The following is a 19,172-nucleotide window of genomic DNA, read 5'->3' on the forward strand; positions in this document are numbered from 1 at the left end:
TCCTACACAGTGCCGTAGGGGACCGCACCGCCATTTCCCAGCAAATTAGGGACACTGTTGCTCCTGGGGTATCGGCGAGGACCATTCGCAACCGTCTCCATGAAGCTGGGCTACGGTCCCGCACACCGTTAGGCCGTCTTCCGCTCACGCCCCAACATCGTGCAGCCCGCCTCCAGTGGTGTCGCGACAGGCGTGAATGGAGGGACGAATGGAGACGTGTCGTCTTCAGCGATGAGAGTCGCTTCTGCCTTGGTGCCAATGATGGTCGTATGCGTGTTTGGCGCCGTGCAGGTGAGCGCCACAATCAGGACTGCTTACGACCGAGGCACACAGGGCCAACACCCGGCATCATGGTGTGGGGAGCGATCTCCTACACTGGCCGTGCACCACTGGTGATCGTCGAGGGGACACTGAATAGTGCACGGTACATCCAAACCGTCATCGAACCCATCGTTCTACCATTCCTAGACCGGCAAGGGAACTTGCTGTTCCAACAGGACAATGCACGTCCGCATGTATCCCGTGCCACCCAACGTGCTCTAGAAGGTGTAAGTCAACTACCCTGGCCAGCAAGATCTCCGGATCTGTCCCCCATTGAGCATGTTTGGGACTGGATGAAGCGTCGTCTCACGCGGTCTGCACGTCCAGCACGAACGCTGGTCCAACTGAGGCGCCAGGTGGAAATGGCATGGCAAGCCGTTCCACAGGACTACATCCAGCATCTCTACGATCGTCTCCATGGGAGAATAGCAGCCTGCATTGCTGCGAAAGGTGGATATACACTGTACTAGTGCCGACATTGTGCATGCTCTGTTGCCTGTGTCTATGTGCCTGTGGTTCTGTCAGTGTGATCATGTGATGTATCTGACCCCAGGAATGTGTCAATAAAGTTACCCCTTCCTGGGACAATGAATTCACGGTGTTCTTATTTCAATTTCCAGGAGTGTATGTACACTGCTAACGAACACGTGGAAATGGGCGTACGTTACATTTGCAACCTGTACCTCAATTGAACTACGCGAAGAGGCAATGAGACGGCACATATACAATTTGTATCCCGTACTTCACCATGGGGTACAGTTTTGTTTCCGCCTTCGATGCTAATAGCATCCTATTCTTTTCTTCAGCTATATAGCTATACACAACATTTGTATACTGCTCTCCAGTTGACATATATTGGTAAATCTCATCAATGTTACATATGTCGTTCTTTTCGAATACGTAGTGTCAGTGTAAAGATCAACTGAAGGACGGGATTTCAGCTGTGTAGGCCGTTTCGCCTGCAATATTTCTAGTACAGATTCGAAAAAATCGTACTGATACTAGTGCTGTGAAGCGAAAGAAGAACTACAGCTGCGAAATTTCTATTACGTACAGGACTGCACAAAAACATACGTATTGGTGTAATGCAACAATGAAATACGTCAATGGTCCAAAACATATGCGGATGGTCTCATTCAGTGCAGAATTTTATGCCCTGCAATTTTTAATTCTACTTTGTTTTCGATATTGTGAGTCATTTACGAGATATAATCACAAAACCGAAAAAATACCCCTTTTTCGGGTACATTTTTGTCCCCCACCACTTTTCCACAACTCCGATGAGGGGGAAAACCGAGGATAGTCATACTGGGCCACAAATGAAGCCATTAAAACACTAAAACCTTTTGTAGCAATTATTTCCGATTTGTCTAATTTTTAGGTTTAACCCTACTGGACTATAATATTTCTCCTTTATATTACTCTGATGATCCTACGGTGTTGCCTTTCCTCACATGCCTTATCTGTTCCAACATCTATTTCGCAGAGAAGAAACTCTGCACCGTGATAAAAAAGAGAGTGGCCACAGCTGAGAAAAACTCGCGCGACCGTAATGCGGCAGTGAGTCAAGTGTGCGTTGTAACGTGCTCTAGACAGATAGTATATACCATTCTAAAAACAGTGTAACTGTAAATGAGCTGAAGAAGTTCGAGCGAGATAAATACGTATATTAAATCGTCTCATGGTGTCAGTTCACTGATATTTCCGAAGTAATATCGGTCAGTTTTCTCTGCCTCGTGATGACTGGGTGTTGTGTGCTGTCCTTAGGTTAGTTAGGTCTAGGGGACTGATGACCATAGATGTTAAGTCCCATAGTGCTCAGAGCCAATATCGGTCAGATTATCTATTTCTGTTTACAGTGTTTCAGTAGTCGCTGTAACAATAATTTATTAATACTGCTACTGTGTATGCAACTTCTTAAATTCATTTTTTTTTCGTCGCAGTACACGTATGAATATCTATGGGGCGGAAGTAAGTGAAATGAAGCTATTTCTTCTCAACTGCCTATAGTGCAGAGCCCATTATCGCAGTCTCCATATTTTTCAAAGATTTATGTTGTTATTATCTTTCTGAAATATAATCTTTGCAGTTGATGTAGTTGCTGTGTTGCCTGAGATCTGCAAATACAAAGATATGTTCTCCCCAGCGTTCCTTCTACATGCAAAGTCTCATTGTCTTTAACTGCAGTCGCTGACAGAGGAGGAAAGTTCTGTTTGATATTTTTCTGTTGTATCAAACGATCTATTAATGTCTTACCATCGTTTCTACGAACAGACATCAGTCATGCAAGCAGATATCTAGGCTAATTGACTAATGCAGCAAGAAATCGATAAAGCGAAAGCACGTTTCGTGGAATAACAAAGGGAAATTACAGGTATAAATCTATATCTTATCTTATGTCACTTTTAAGCCACAGAAAACATTTCCTATAGTCTGAAGCCTTAAGGTAACTTACTCATGAACGTCTGGAAAAATACAAACAACTTTCTTAAAGTTTACATGCCTCTAACTAAAAAACGTGAACTCTTCGTGGGATGAAAATTGTAATATGAATGGTTCCTGCTGAACAGTTTAATATACAATTAATCACATTTGTTTACAAGTTGACTTTATTGCAGTTTTATTTGTGAAGGTTCATACTTTGAACCTATGCACTGACTAACTATCTCAGTTAGAATCTAAAAACTTCATTACAGATTAACATGTCTTTCTAAAGTGCAGACTACTATCATACTTGCATTCGGGAGGACGACGGTTCAATCCCGCGTCCGGCCATCCTGATTTAGGTTTTCCGTGATTTCCCTAAATCACTCCAGGCAAATGCCGGGATGGTTCCTCTGAAAGGGCACGGCCTACTTCCTTCCCTAATCCGATGAGACCGATGACCACGATGTCTGGTCTCCTTCCCCAAAACAACCAACCAACCAACCAACTATCATACTACTTCAGCCACCTGTTTTTATTCTAGAAATATTTACAGCCGAGAATTAAAATTAAGGTTAGTTTTTTATAACCAATGTGCGTGTATTTTCCTGCATGTTGATAATATTTTCCTCCAAATAGTATCTTGAAATATCCGAAAAAATTTCAGGAACCTAGCTCAAATGGCTTTTTTGTGCATTAAGTAAACTTGTCAGAAAATATAATACTCGGGAACTTCAATTTTATATTTCATCTATGACTCACCTCTCTTATTCCTAATACACTCCTGTTACATAATCTGCTTGGTTTACATGTTCCTCATCTCCTCTTTTCTTCTTTCTCCTTGTTATTCTGGCGTCTTCGGTTGCCTCAAGGACCCACTTTCCAGCTTCGCCTACGCTCACGAAATCAATTGCCAACAGTGATGGTCTCATATCGAATCCAGCCTATATTCCTAGCAACTCTAGAATTTTACACATGCCAACTGCCTCAAACTAAAACAAATTACAGGCATAGTAACTATCGTGAAGGACAAAATAGCAGAAACTGCAACTACATAAAGGTTTATAAGGGAAACAATACTCGAAAAGCAGACACATGAAGGAAATATAAGAGAATCACAAAGTATATCTTCTGATATGGCTGTCAATTTGACTAACAGTTGCATAGCAGTCCAATCACAACACTGGCGTGTGAAAGCATCGATTTAAGGTGAAAAAAAAAGATTTTTTGGAGCAGATTCACTGGTAAGTTGACTTAAAGTCAATTGAATTCGAATCTATACAAAAGGATTGAAGAAAGCTTGTAATCGAATACTCGTTCGTACTCCATAAAATAATTCTGTAACGAGATGTTTTGGTACAAAGCAAAGAATATGTCCGTCAGGCGGGATGTAATAACGTTCTCAGCTTTCCCACATATTTGCATGGCACTATGCAAGCTTGCTACTCTCTTTTAGAACCTGAACTTTAGTAAAAATGGCAAGGTAGTGTTAATTAGAACACAGTGAGAAGTTGTGATGTAAATGACAATAGATTTATTCATCCTTATCATCAGAAGACACCAAAAATGTCTAAAGAAACGTCACACAAACATTTTTATTTGACAAACGCTTTCACTAACATGGGGTCTATGGTGGACAAAGTAATTATCTGGGGATCGACACACGACACTAACCGGAACACTAATCCCTTTATCTGGCCTCATACACATGAATCCGGGTTATGGCACAGAAACTATGATACCATCAAGCATCTATACTCTACTATTCCAAAAAAGAAAAATATGGTTCGAAAGAACAGGATGCTGAGAAACATATATTGGAGCCATACACCATAGCGTCAAATACTTTACCCTCCTGCTGGTCAGGGCGGCACACCACGATGCGTTCGGCGACTGATGTCATGGGCGGCCGCAATCTGTTATTAATGGCGCGCGCCCGAAAAATGTAAGTACATGGTCTCACGTTCGGTTAATTCGGAATGCAGGTACTTTCCTATAAGCCTCTGAAACACTGGTGGATTCCAGTGTGCAGGTGGATCCATTTGCTGCTCTTCCAAACCAATTTGACTCTGTCCCACAACTATGCGCGATGGAGTATGTCAAATGTTTAGATGGTCGACTCAAGACAAATAAGTACACCCACACATCAGTCGTCGTGTGCATGATGCTAGAAGCAGTACCTCTGACGGTTCAGAAAGAGACTGGCACAGGCTCTAAGTGGCACACTAGCAAAGGACACAAGTCTCATCGTTTAGGTAGAGACCTGCAGTTCTTTACTAGTGAAGCGCCAGTACAAGAATTATATTCTCTTTCTGTCCGCTTTCCTCCTCAGCTCGATAGCAAAAGCCTATTTACATCTTAGACTTCCCCCACTTAAGAACAAGCCAATCACGAGCTGGAGCACGGCATTCGAAGGTTAGAGAGCGCCCCTTGCTCTGCATACACCGATTTGACCAATCAGAGACTTTCGAGTAATTGGGAGAAAAGGAAAAAGATTCAGCTTTGCGGCCTCTTTCCCACGATTTTACGCGTGTCTTTTGATAAGAACATGACCAGGCTGGAACCACTCCCCTCTATAAACAGCTTGTTATCTCCCCTGTTGCGTCCATTTCGAAGTTTCCAAAGAACGGCCATAAACTCGCTTAAAGCCTCGTGCTTTCACAATATGTTTTGTAGCAGAGTCTAGACATATGGGCGCCAGTGACCTCTCCCACGGAAATTCGCAGAACGCTCACAGTTACCTCATCGGCTTCCTGCCCATCCTCTGCTTTATTGTGGGTCTACAATACTCTGGCCATTGCAGCGGCGACTTCTCGGCGCTAGTCAGTTTTTATTTTTTTTTATTATTTGGCCTATGAGTGTGTACTCAATTTAGCCATCGGCAACACATAGTGACAATGTACACATAATTGAATAAACAAATACAGAAATGCATATTTAAAGAATAAAAAGCTTAACTGTTACAGTTTTGTACATAATGTTTTAAAAATTGAATTGCATTGGAAAATAATTAAAAGTGTCTTGGCTTACAATTCACACCAATTATGAAATATCTTCATCAGCAAGACATATTTATAATTTACGTACACCATTAAAGCCTACAGATTGTAACCAGTACTCCTGATGAAGTTAACTATCACTTTATATAGACGAACGTCTTTAGTACACAAAAGAGAAGAAGCTGATTGAGGAAGATGGTAGCCCATACTCAGCAATGTCTTCAGAAAGACCAACCGTTCACGGTCAAATCTGGGGCACATAAATAAGATGTGGTTGACATCAGCTTCCGACTCAGGATCACACTCACATGCTGGTGAACTGTAAACGTTGATCCGATGTAGATGTTGTGGGAAAGAGGCATGATGGAAGCGGAGTCTTATGATGGTAGAAATTGTGGATCAGTCCACATGTGTCTTCATGAACCACGGCCAGTTTACCTGGACGTGGCTGCCTAGCAACCGGCGCCAACCAACGTGTCTGCACAATGAGACCGCAGAACTCGGCTGTCCGGAAATGTTTCCAAGCAGGTTCTGCAGAAAAAACGCGCTTCCCACAGCCCACCGTCGCCATGCTTTTACTACAGTCGTTTAAATCGGCACTCTGTTCCTTTGAACGCAGGTAAAGTTACCATTATTCCTTCCCTAGAGCACGCAAGCAAGAGCATTAACTACTGCCCACCATTTCATCATGACGTATGAAGTCAAATCGCAATAAAGATCATATTCTCTAAGAACATGAAGCGGCATAACACCGAATCAGAAGGAGAGTGCTCTGCAATCTCTCAACTATACCTTAGATGTTGCAACTGACGAGAACAAAAGCCGGCCGGGGTGCCCGAGCGGTTATAGGCGCTTCAGTCTGGAACCGCGCGACGGCTACGGTCGCAGGTTCGAATCCTGCCTCGGGCATGGATGTGTGTGATGTCCTTAGGTTAGTTAGGTTTAAGTAGTTCTAAGTTCTAGGGGACTGATGACCTCAGAAGTTAAGTCCCATAGTGCTCAGAGCCATTTGAATCATTTTGTTGAGAACAAACATTTTTCACCACTATTGCCTTATCGGCTGTGGGTTTTAGTATCTAGTTTCTTACATCATTATGTAATGTTCAGGGTTGTTATAGCTACATTTTCGCTACTTGAGAGTGCCTTCAGGAAAGACGAGTGATCGTAGGACAGCGAAACTTTGTGGGAACATTTGTAAAGACATACAGAAGAGAAATAACAATAAACCATTGAAAGAAACATGTCTTAATTTCCACATGAGACGGTAACATTTGCTAACTGTGTACCATCTTTACGTTTCAGGTTACAAAAGTTGCTTAGTGTGATGATCATCTACATCCACGGCAGTATGGGACCGCACTAGAGGTACCATTTCATAGTTGTTCACAGCACTTTTCGAACGGTGGATCATGGAATCTTCACCTGTCGTGACACAGATCATGAACTGCTTGAAGATCGCTCATTGCGTCCAGCCGTCTCGGCAATGGCAACAGTAACTTATTCAACAATTTGGGGTGCAGCTGGCCGTCGGCTTCTCCCAGGAGCAGTACACATAGCGGGAGTTATTCGAACTTCCGAACCATTTTCCTCAACTCCCGTGTGGAAACAGAACCTCGCCGTATTCCTTTAATGTGTCAGCGCTGGCCAAGAGTAGCTGCTCCATGGAAAACAGATTTACGAGTAAAGCCTTGCTCATGTTGTCCAGATCCATTTGGCTGTCTCCAGCTCTAATACACGTCCATGCTTGTGTTTCCACCCAACGTCACCGTACCAGTACTGGCGCCCAACGAGAGGTCATGAGTTAATGACACTAACACTACCAACAACGCAAATACTGCGGCGCACAGCGTGAAAATCATTCCCATAAAATTAGATTCCTTTATGGTAACTAGTTTTCCGTCTGCTTGCATTACTAGCAAGCACATATTGACGTGCCTCCATGGTAGAGATGTGCGGTGGCAGTCGATTCTGAAATGGCGGGATGATTCTGATGGCAGGTGGTATAGCTTTTAATATTCTATATAGTGTTTTTAGAAACAGAGTCGGGTGTATCTCAATAAACTGTAGAAACGATGAACAAAAAACACTGCATTTTAGATGTCCTTTGTCTGCAAAAGGAAGCCGATTAGCCACATACGCATTAAATGACATGAATATTGGGCAAGAGAGTCTTTAGCTGTTTGATTAGGCAAACTCGCAAGTGTTCCATACCTCTCCACTTAAGAACGAGTAATTCAGTGACGTGTTGTGTCCATCTGTGAACACAGACTTTGAGTTTATAGTCTGTGCGACATCCGCAGCCGTCCATTGATCTCAGCTGCCTTTTGAGAATATAACAATGTAATTAATTGATTGCAATTGTTCTTCTGCAATTGTACTCCGCGTAATAACCTGACATTATTCATTGTATATTTGCGTATATTTAGCCGCAAAAGCTAATCTTTACAGTTCTCCATGCGTTAACAGTTGGTGTGAATATACTAAGGCACATCATAATTACGTGTAATATATGTTGAACCTTCTCATGATCCAACATTTTCGTCTGCTGACATAGTATTGTGTGGAAATATTTTCAGACGCAATGAAAACGTGAGAATCAATTTAATGTGTGCATTTAAGTGAAATAAATGCAGTTTACATGATCTGAATTCCACAGCTTTTTCCTTCGTTGTTTGTCGAGGTTAAAAAAGCTGGTCACACACCCAGTCCCCGAAATTGTTCGCCTTTTGTGAATAAGTTTTTGCTTACGCTGCCTTTGTGCTTTTGCCATTTCATAAAAGGCGCAACATTTCGAAAAGTGAATGTGCAACCAGGTTTTATCTAAGTTCAGCCTCTGCTAAGAACGAGGCAAAAAGCATTGGTTTTTCAGTAGGCGTAAACAATCAGTAACAACGCTTAAGAAATTTTACACAATTTCATAAAGAAATACTGTTTTAAATTTATAAATACGAAATGTTGAAACTTATTATGCATAGGTATCATATTTCCAGAATGCCCACAGATCATTTATATTTAAAGGCAATGGGCGTCTCGTGAAAAATCATCTTTAATTGTAGTAAGCTTAAGGAGGAAAAACTAACAGTAATGGATAACATGTAACAATTGGCTACGGAAGATGGACATACTAGCAGTATAATTAAAAACCAATGGATTGTTCAGATAGTAGTGCGTAGCATGGGCATATGACATTATAAAAATTCAGCAGTGACATAAATGTGTATAGCTCATAATTGTAATGGACACAAAAGTCTAGATACAAAATACATTTAATGTACTTCACGTACAAAAGTCTAGAGGTTGCCCTTCTTCACAAGAAATACAAATGGTTGATTATGGTAATGATACAAATATCTAGTTCTAAAGATGAATCTTCACCATTCTGGATGCATTTATTATAAGGATGTTTAACACAAAGCCAAGATTTTATAAATTTTTCAACTGCATTTTCATTTATTTCATTGGAACTTTCTTGTGGTACATTACATTACTAAGTCAAACTTTATTATTCAAATTATTGTTGTTTGTTTGTTTTAGTGTTAAATATTCTGACAGTTAGATAGTATTAATTAAATTACTTTGTAGCTTCTTCCATTCTTTGCTCAATGAGACTGGGTGTTTTAACATGTTCTTTCGACATCTAAAATGGCCTGTCGAGCACTGACGTTGCTGATTGTTAGTGGTCGTTAGGAGACGTAAAGGCCAAATCTGTTAAAAATGTTCAGGCTTATAAATTATTTGGAAGAATTTTTGGTACCTAGCTTTTTTGTATTCTCAAAATTAATTCGTGAAAATGTGGATCTTACTATGCAGATGAGGAGACGATATCCGGCTGTTGCGATTCTGCAGTTTGGTCTACTTAAACCTAAAGCCTGTGTTAGACATGTCTTGAGTTCCGAATTTGTAAATACATCATACAGTGTAAATGATCAGGGTCATTATGTTCCACATTAGTGTAGCTATGTTTATCAAAAGGAATTATTTCATCACCATTGGATCATGTACCGCCTCAGACTGCTGCCTATGAAAAGACAGCTTAAAAAAGATAGTTATAAACTTAATTACGCACAAGACACACTCAGATTAACCACGACTGGCAGAAAAAACTGGCTATAGTTTTCTTGAAAAAACTATTCCAGCATTTACCATACGTGGTTTCAGAAATTAATAGTCAACCTAATTAATGAATGCTGCAAGGAATCATATACTGTTGTGCACAAATGCAGATCTTGCATTCGCAGCACTATTGAATACCTTACTTGATTTGAAGCTCTAGTTTTCCTTCCTTGGCATTCTCCCGAATGCACCAATATGTAACTCTGTTCCATACATGTACGCTATGCTCTGTACCTCACAACCGTAGCAATATCGCTCGAAAAGTAATTGAATACTTCAAAATATTTTCAATCCCATCTTTTACAGACAGAAATTCTGTAAGGCTATTTACGTAATTGTAATACTTGTGTTAACATGCAACATAACGCGTAAGCTACAGGTTTGTGGACAAATCTATAAGATAAATAGTGATATATGGGAGGAGTGTTTGGGATTTATTCACTCACACGTCTCCGTTGCTGTAGAGGACACAGTGGGCTGCCGTGACGAGATTGTTAGCGTCAGCGATGGTGGCGCCGCAGAACGGCCGACTGCTGCCGCTCATCCACAGTCCAGCCTGCAACAGGAGTGCATTTGACGGTGTAAATCACAACATTCTCCTAGAAGTACTATAGGTTTAAATATTTAATGGCTTAGACAGCGAATGACTCGTGTTTTATTTATGGGAAAACAATGAAGACGAGGAGGTTTCTCTGACCAGAAATGTAAAGCTGCTTCATTTGTTATGTAAACGGCAGATTTGATTCTTTTGCAGATGACACAATTATTGCAATCAATACCGAGAGAAATAGAATTAAAGAGCAACTTGCAAATTCAGTATTTAAATAAATTACTGACGAATGTTCATGCACTCACTCAGAAAGAAAGTTACAGCACCATGGATGAATTTGAGTCATTCCTAGAAATTCATAAATGTGAACGAATATTCATATTTTCGGTATTCAGATTGAAGAGAACTTGAATTGAAAACACATTTTAGAGCTTCTCAGAAAAGTCTGATTAGCTACATTTGCACTTCATGTTATGGCAGAAAGTGAAGGGAATGAATTAGGAAGGTACCAGACTTCGCTTATTTTCAGTTTGTTACTTCTGTGAAATTATATTCTAGGTATTGTATGTATTGTATGTTAACCGGGGACCTAGAAACGACGGAAATGCTCCGTCCCCGCCGCAGCCGCAGTGGTCCACAAACCCCACGACGACTACCGCAGTCCACTTCACCCCTCCGCCGCCCCACACCAAACCCAGGGTTATTGTGCGGTTCGGCCCCCAGTGGACCCCCCAGGGAACGTCTCACACCAGACGAGTGTAACCCCTATGTTTGCGTGGTAGAGTAATGGTGGTGTACGCGTAAGTGGAGAACTTGTTTGAGCAGCAATCGCCAACATGTGTAACTGAGGCGGAATAAGAGGAACCAGCCCGCATTCGCCGAGACAGATGGAAAACCACCTAAAAACCATCCACAGACTGGCCGGTTCACCGGACCTCGACACAAATCCGACGGGCGGATTCGTGCCGGGGACCAGGCGCTCCTTCCCGACCGGAAAGCCGTGCGTTACACCTTACGGCCAACCAGGCGGGCATATTCTAGGTAACTCACCTATAAGATAATGTTTTCAGTGAATAAAAACAATGCTCGGTGCTCATTTATAGCCATTTTGTAAACAACTAGTTAAAGACTCTGGTACTTGAACAACAGCAGAGAACACACGCACATTGTGTGACGCAACTGTTTAGTCACATGTCACTAAACGACGATAAATAAATTTATTGCTGTCGCATTGTACTAAATTTTCTGGCTGAAGGAACAGGGCCTGTGAAATCTTGAGTTTGAGCCCATAAAATTTCCCTTTTGCTGTAAGTGTTGAGAGAGGCCAGCTGCAGGCTTTACGCGTTGGGCGGTGAAGTTGCGGATATTCGAGAGGTTTTTCCCAAATTCCCCAAAGGACTCTTTAGCTGCATGAGGTCGCTTCAGGTAACGGTAATCCCAGACTGGTGACCGCAAAGGGTCTTTCTCTGTGCGAACTACGAGAGGTCCCTGGGATAGGGGGTTAGTCAGAAATGTCCACAGACTGAAGCGAATGCAGGTAATGAGCCACCTCCATTTCACCGTACAAAGCGTGGGAAACAAGCTAAATTTTGCGCCCAGACAAATTTTCAGCCAGTCAAGGTAAGAGCTCGTCCAGAGCCAGCCGTTAGTCAGTTTACGAAGTACAACAAGCGCTTGTTGAGAAAATTCTGTAGGATTCCCCTGAATTTTGGAAGATACGGAGAAATTCTCGGTTGTCACAGTGGCAAAATTCGTGAATCCTCTCCTCCAACCGGTGGCGTTTAGTAGCGGGGTGGAACGTAGACAGAAAACGACACTCGGTGTTTGAACCACGGGGCGGCGATTCGTCGTAGATATATCAAGAGGTGTCCGGCTCCATCCTGCTTTCGTTGCTTTTTCTGTAAGAATCGCGTTTAGCGTTTCTGGTGCTTTTGCTCTATGCAGCTCGGAATTTGAGTGTTTATTCCACAACGTGAGCCTCCTCTTTGTAGTAATTCTTTTGTGTAGGTAGCATTCACGTGATTTCTGCATTTATAAAGTATTATTTTATTCGTTTTTGTTGGAGAACACTGCAACTCTTTTCGTATATTACACTGTAGGAAATTCTGCAAGCAACCACAAGTTTTCTTGAAATGATTTTAGAACACCATTACTAGTTTCGGTCCTGAGCCCATCCTCAGAAGTTAGTGCTGACTTCTTGCAAGTTTTACATTTTTGACCTTAGATATAACGAATATCCGCATCCAGTGGCACCTGTGGGCTGAGGATGACACGGCGGGTCGGTAGGTACCAGACGGAGTTTAGTTTTTAAATATAACAAAACTTTTGTCCCACATAGTTTACAAAAGATTTTACATATCCCCATCTAAAATCATCTAAAATTTAACAAAGTTTTTATGATTACATACAGAGGAGTCCAGAAAAATGTCGACCTCTTTGATAGTTAATATTTTTGGAACAAAATGACATATCGTTGTAATTTTGCACATTAGCGTAGTCCATTGTTTTCTCAACAGATCTTGGCGCGCGTTTTCCAGCAGATGACAGCGCAGCAATGATTGAAGTACGATTGTTGTTTGAGAAAAGCAAGGCCGTATTGTGGTGGTACTGGAAGTACGAAAATATGATGGAGGTACAACGGCAGTGGTGCAATGTGTACAAAACTCAGCCACCAATACGTACAACAACTTGTCGTATTTGGGATAAATTTGAAGCCGACGGTATTCTTCAGGATGTGCATTAGGAAAAAAGTCTGTCCGACCAAAAACACAAGTGCATCTTCCAGCCCTGCTGAGTGCAACGTTTTACTAGGTCACCTCAAAAACCTGTGAAGCAGGGCGCGCGTGAAATTTCCAAGATTGCTGCCCGCAGTGAACGAGGACGACCCGGTTTGAAGGATGGATAGAGTACTGCGAGTGGTCTGCAGGCATTCTTCGCGAGGATAAACGTTTTGCAGGGATGGTTATCTGGTCTGACGAGGCGCAATTCAAACTGAACGGTACTTTAAACCGACACAACTGCGTGTCCTCGGCTCCTGAAAATCCTCACGTTCACTTGGACAAACGTGTTAATCTGCCGGGTGTTAATGTGTGGTGTGGTCTGTCATCGCGCAATTTGATTGGCTCATTCTTCTTTGAAGTTGCCGTAACTGGTGAGATGTATCTTCATACCCTGTAAACACCGATTGTACTTGCCATGTGAGAGGTGTTTAGAAATCAAACATTTTAACTACAACAAGATGGCGCTCCTTCTCACCACCACAGAAATGTCAGTGCCTACGTGGGTGAAAATCTAACTGGACCAATGGTAGGTCGAAGAGGAGATATGAGTATCCACCACGATCTTCTGACTTAATACGTACAATGAAAAATGAAATTCATCAACAGAAACCAGCTATACTGGACAATCTACGAGAAACTATCGAGGCGTCTTGTGCGGCTGTCACATTGGCAACACTGACAACCGTAGTTCCGTCAACGGTTCAGCGGACATCAACGTTGTTTTGCTACTGATGGGGTAACTTTGAACACATTTATGTGTTTCCCCCCATCGTGCAAGAAATGTACCGGCATGTCACTTTGTTCCATTTATTTATTTTATTTAATCGTGTGCAAGCCATAGACAACTCACATATTACATATACACACAAATACAAATACAATACACATATGTATAAATAAAACAAACCTAAAATGGGGAGTCACATTACAATATAAAGACAAAATGGTTCCAATGGCTCTGAACACTATGGGACTTAACATCTGTGGTCATCAGTCCCCTAGAACTTAGAACTACTTAAACCTAACTAACCTAAGGACATCACACACATCCATGCCCGAGGCAGGATTCGAACCTGCGACCGTGGCGGTCACGCGGTTCCAGACTGAAGCGGCTAGAACCGCACGGCCACAACGGCCGGCATAAAAAGACAAACATAGTATATATATCATATCACGTCCCGCCAAAATTCAGCGCATTTAACTTCCACTGCCGTAGCGTTTGCCAGATCTTCTTTCCTGCACACTTCCCCCATGTTGCTGCATTCCAGGAGGTGGTCCATTGTTTGGGTCTGTCCGCACTGGCACGTGTCCGTCCCGTCTCGGTATCCCCATTTACACATGTTTACGTTTCATCTGCCCATCCCAGTTCGTAGGCAGTTGTGGGTTCTCCATAATGGCCATTTTAGTTCATTTCCAGAGGCCAATTGTTCGTTGGGTGAGATTAGAGGTGCCTGGTCTCCCGTAGGCATTGTTGCTTGCCATTTTGACAATCTGGCCTTTTGTTTTGAGGTTTCGAGCGGTTGAACTGAGGTGAGGAAACTCCGTCTTGATTTTGGACGTGTGTGTGGAGGGTTTTGTCCGAAGAGAGGATGGCGCTCGTCGCGCAGCTGCTTGAGGCGCTCTGCTTCGCTTGCTGTAGCTCGTCTGATGTTGGGTGGAGCTATGCCACTAAGCAAATAAAGTTAGCTAATCGGGGTGGGTCTTAGCATCCCGTGATTACGCGACAAGCATCGTTCAGCAGAGGATCCACTCGTTTCGCATGCGCTGATCTTTCCCAGACTGGGGCAGCGTATTCAGCAAGTGCCGACTTACGTAAAGTATGTGCTTTGTTCCATTAATATTGACTATCAAAGAGTGTACACATTTTTCAGGACCCCTCTGTAGTTTTACGCTACACAAATGTAAAACTTGCAAGAAGTCAACGCTACCAACTGACGAGGGGCTCAGGTCCGAAAATAGTAATGGTGTAATAAAGCCATTTCAAGAAAACTTGTGGTCGGTTGCATTATTTCCTTCAGTGTATTTTACAAAGTGATTTCAGAACTAATATGAAATTTATCACACTATTGACTAACGAAAATTATTTTTTGTAACTCGACGCCCATTAATTTTTATCCTCGCTAAAGTGAACTCAGCTGTAGTTTACCTTTATCTAACAAGGGGAAGGCCTCAGAGACGGCCAACCAATTCGACTCAGATTTGGCAGGTCGCTTGTGTACAACCTAAAACGAAGGAATCTAAGATATTTTGGGTCAACACCCCCACGTTTTTGAGAAAATCACCCTTAAAGGTTATGACAAGCGATCAACTCAAACTTGGCGGGGTCGATAGATAATTGTAAATAGGGCAATTTTCATCATGAGGTATGGGGTCCGAAAACGCATACTTTCCAGAAATCGAGGTAAGAAACTTTTACAACTGCCGCGTCTGAATTCACATGGTTAAATCCTGTCACCTACAGCGCCGATAGCGAAACGGCCAAGGTAACTGGCTGGGAATCGGAAAAAAAGAAAGAAAAAAAAGAAACGTAGTGGATGTTATTCTTTTCGTTACTATTTTTCCATATCTCAATTGATAGGGATAGGAGGGTTAACAAGGTAAGTAAATCAATAACGAATGATAATAATAATAAGGTAGGCAAACTAATTTCCCAAACGCCGTTAATAAAGGATTAAACTTTTAAGCCTTGTCACATGAAAACAACTCCGAGTAAAAGTGCTGCGACTTGCTCACGAGGGATCACAGATAGCCAACCGTGCGACGCTTGTTTACAGCGAGACACGGGATAGAATGCACGCGGGGAGAGTTATGTTGTCCCGGTTGCCTCTTCGTCATATCATAGGGAAGGAACTGTGTAGCTGTCGAAAGATTGCATTCATTAGATGCTCTTGGTGCCGTGAGTATATTTGTTTCGAATGTTTATATGACAAGTACCATCCATCTAGTTATTCGAAGAAAAGTGAGGACACGTAACAGTGACTGGAAGAGCCATTGTAAAAGTGACCTGGAGTAACATTTTAGTTGTTTACTATCCCAAGAGGTTTGAGAAATTTATTTGCCTACCTTATTATCATTGGTTCAAATGGCTCTGAGCACTATGGGACTTAACTGCTGAGGTCATCAGTCCCCTAGAACTTAGAACTACTTAAACCTAACTAACCTAAGGACATCACACACATCCATGCCCGAGGCAGGATTCGAACCTGCGACCGTAGCGGTCGCGCGGTTCCAAACTGAAGCGCCTAGAACCGCCCGACCACACAGGCCGGCCTTTATTATCATTCCTTGTTGATTTACTTACCTTATTAACCCTCCTATCCCTATCAATTGAGATATGGAAAAATACAAACCAAAAGAATAACATCCACTACGTTTCTTTGAGATTCGCAGCCAATTACCTTGGCCGTTGCGGTATCGGTGCTGTCGGCGAAAAGCGTTGACCATGTGGGTACAGAAGCGGCAGTTGTAAAAGTTTCCTACCTCGATTTCTGGAAAAGTATGCGTTTTCGGGCCCCATACCTAATGATTAAAAATGCTTCATTTACAATTATCTATCGATCCCGCCAACTTTGAGTCGATCGCTCGTCATAACCTTTAGGGGTGATTTTCTCAAAAACGCAGGGGTGTTGACCCAAAATATCTTAGATTCCTTCGTTTTAGGTTGTACACAAGCGGCCTACCAAATCTGAGCCGATTCGGTTGGCCGTGTCTGAGGCCTTCCCCTTGTAAGAAGCATTTTGAAGACAAATAAATTAATTTTTAAGGACATCATTATTTTTACCCTACAACTGTCTGATGAAGTGACCTATAATCTTAATAAATATCGCCAGTCAGTTCTATATGACTGAACTGTGGTCTCGCTGTGACGGTGCTCCGGTGTAAAACAGGTGCCATCACGAGGAGCATCTTCCATTAACCAGGAAAATTAATTGTTGCAGTCCCCGATTTGTTTATTTTTGCACGAGGGTAATCCCAAAAGTAAGGTCTCCTATTTTTATATAAGTACATAGACCTGTTCATTTCTACAATGGTTTACATCAGCTTACAGCTTGAACATTTAGCTGCTATTCGACATAATCACCATTTCTGTCGATGCATTTTTGTAGACACTGTGGTAGTTTTCGTATGCCCATGTCACACCAGCTCGCCACCATCCTGTTCAGAAAGTTATGAACCTCTTCTTTCACCTCGTCGTCGGAGCTGAATCGCTTTCCGGCCAAATGTTCTTTTAACCTAGGGAACAGGTGATAGTCACTGGGCACCAAGTCAGGACTATAGAGTGGGTGGGTATGTTCAACTGAAACTGTTACAGGAGAGCAACGGTTTACCGAGCGATGCGTGGGCGAGCGTTGTCATGCCCTTGCTAAACATTCCTCTTCTCCGGTTCTGAATTGCCCGCTTGAGTTTTTTCAGAGTCTCACAGTACCTGTCATCGTCAATTGTGGTCCCAGCGATTCAGCTCCGACGACGAGGTGAAAGAAGAGGTTCATAACTTTCTGAACAGCATGGCGGTGAGCTGGTATGACATGGGTATGCAAAAACTGCCACAGCGTCTACAAAAATGCATCGCCAGAAATGGTGATTATGTCGAAAAATAGCTAAATATTCAAGCTGTAAACTGATGTAAGCCATTGTAGAAATAAACAGGTCTATGTACTTATATAAAAATAGGAGACCTTACTTTTGGGACTACTCTCCTATGTTGGGCAATTAAACTCCATCTGCATTTAAACTGAGCAGCGTGAGTGATTATCATTGCCAGTGTCATTCCACTGTGTTGTGGACCTACAAGGACTAATTGCTTATTAACTTAATCGTGAGTTGGGTTAGCTAGGTGTGGCAGGCAGCTTGCACTTACTGCTGCCGAATCCCAGTCGACTCACATGCACCGCTACAAACAATACGCAGAAAACCAGCCAATATCACAACTGTTGTGAAATTTGTTGTTTATAATCGATTCTAGTTCAGAAGACATTGTTAAAATCAATTGTTCAATACTCGCATAAAAACTATTCTGTTATTATCCGCTAAATAGGGAGTGTTATTGTGCTACGAAAATCATTTTTCTCTTACCAAATGATATATAGTACTATGATTCCTGCTCTTACTTCGCAGGAGAATACATAATATGTAGTTCCGAAATTCAGACGGACATGAACAACGAAAAGCGAAGACGGGACAAGAAAGATGATTTTAAAACTTTTGGCGTAACGAGAGCGCCCAGACGAACTTGCAGGTAAGAGGTGCTACAGTTCTTGATGTCCAAAGTGGCGTAACACACTGGCTTAGCAACGCCAAGGTATTCTGGCGCCCTAACAGGTAGCTGTGAATATACGCCAGCAGTAGCGGATTAATTTCCTAACGAGTTATCTACAGCTGACAGAGCATTAGGAGATTATTACAGGCCTGATTGCTAATCATCACTTATTATTGATCTACATTTTCCCTTATTTTGCTTCACGTCATGCCTATCACAATCCCCTTCCGATGCAGCCAACAGTAAGAACTTGTCTATGGATAACTTGAGCGTGTAAAGCAGGGATTCCTAAAGTGGCCGATATCGACTCCTTGGGGTCGATATCGGTTTCCCAGGGGTCGACATAAACGAGAACTGATTTTGGGGGTCGACGAGGTCTAAAAATCGACCTCTATTAAATTAACACAAGTACTTATTTAAAACTTTCAAGATAGGTAGGTACTCTACTGTTTATGTTGTGTTACGTGTACTAAGAATAATTAATATTTTTGTAGGAAATAGCATTGTTGTAGTAATGGAAAGTCTCAAGTTGGTACAAGATGAAAAACTCGGCAAGTCTGTGTGGACAAGTTTGTGCAAGATAATGAGTTCGACCGTACGTCTTTCAGGCGCTTTTAGACTTGCTCTCTATTTGACGCTTACGTGATTTAACACGAACGAATTCAGATCAAGTCCAAACATGTTCCTGATATTTTACTATTTAACGAGCTTGCACTTAGGTTGAAAGT

At 42.2% G+C, this 19,172-nt stretch overlaps 1 protein-coding gene across 1 annotated transcript in view; it reads right to left on the reverse strand.

Moving 5' to 3' along the window:
• Positions 1-19,172, reverse strand: part of LOC124606014 (chymotrypsin-1-like) — a 149,179-nt gene that overhangs the window by 61,169 nt on the left and 68,838 nt on the right. Inside the window, exon 3 of the mRNA XM_047137977.1 lies at positions 10,304-10,413. Coding sequence (XP_046993933.1) covers positions 10,304-10,413 — 110 coding nt within the window. The remainder of the gene's footprint in view (positions 1-10,303; positions 10,414-19,172) is intronic.

This window comes from Schistocerca americana, chromosome 3 (assembly GCF_021461395.2).
Source record: "Schistocerca americana isolate TAMUIC-IGC-003095 chromosome 3, iqSchAmer2.1, whole genome shotgun sequence".
Taxonomy (NCBI): Eukaryota; Metazoa; Arthropoda; class Insecta; order Orthoptera; family Acrididae; genus Schistocerca; species Schistocerca americana.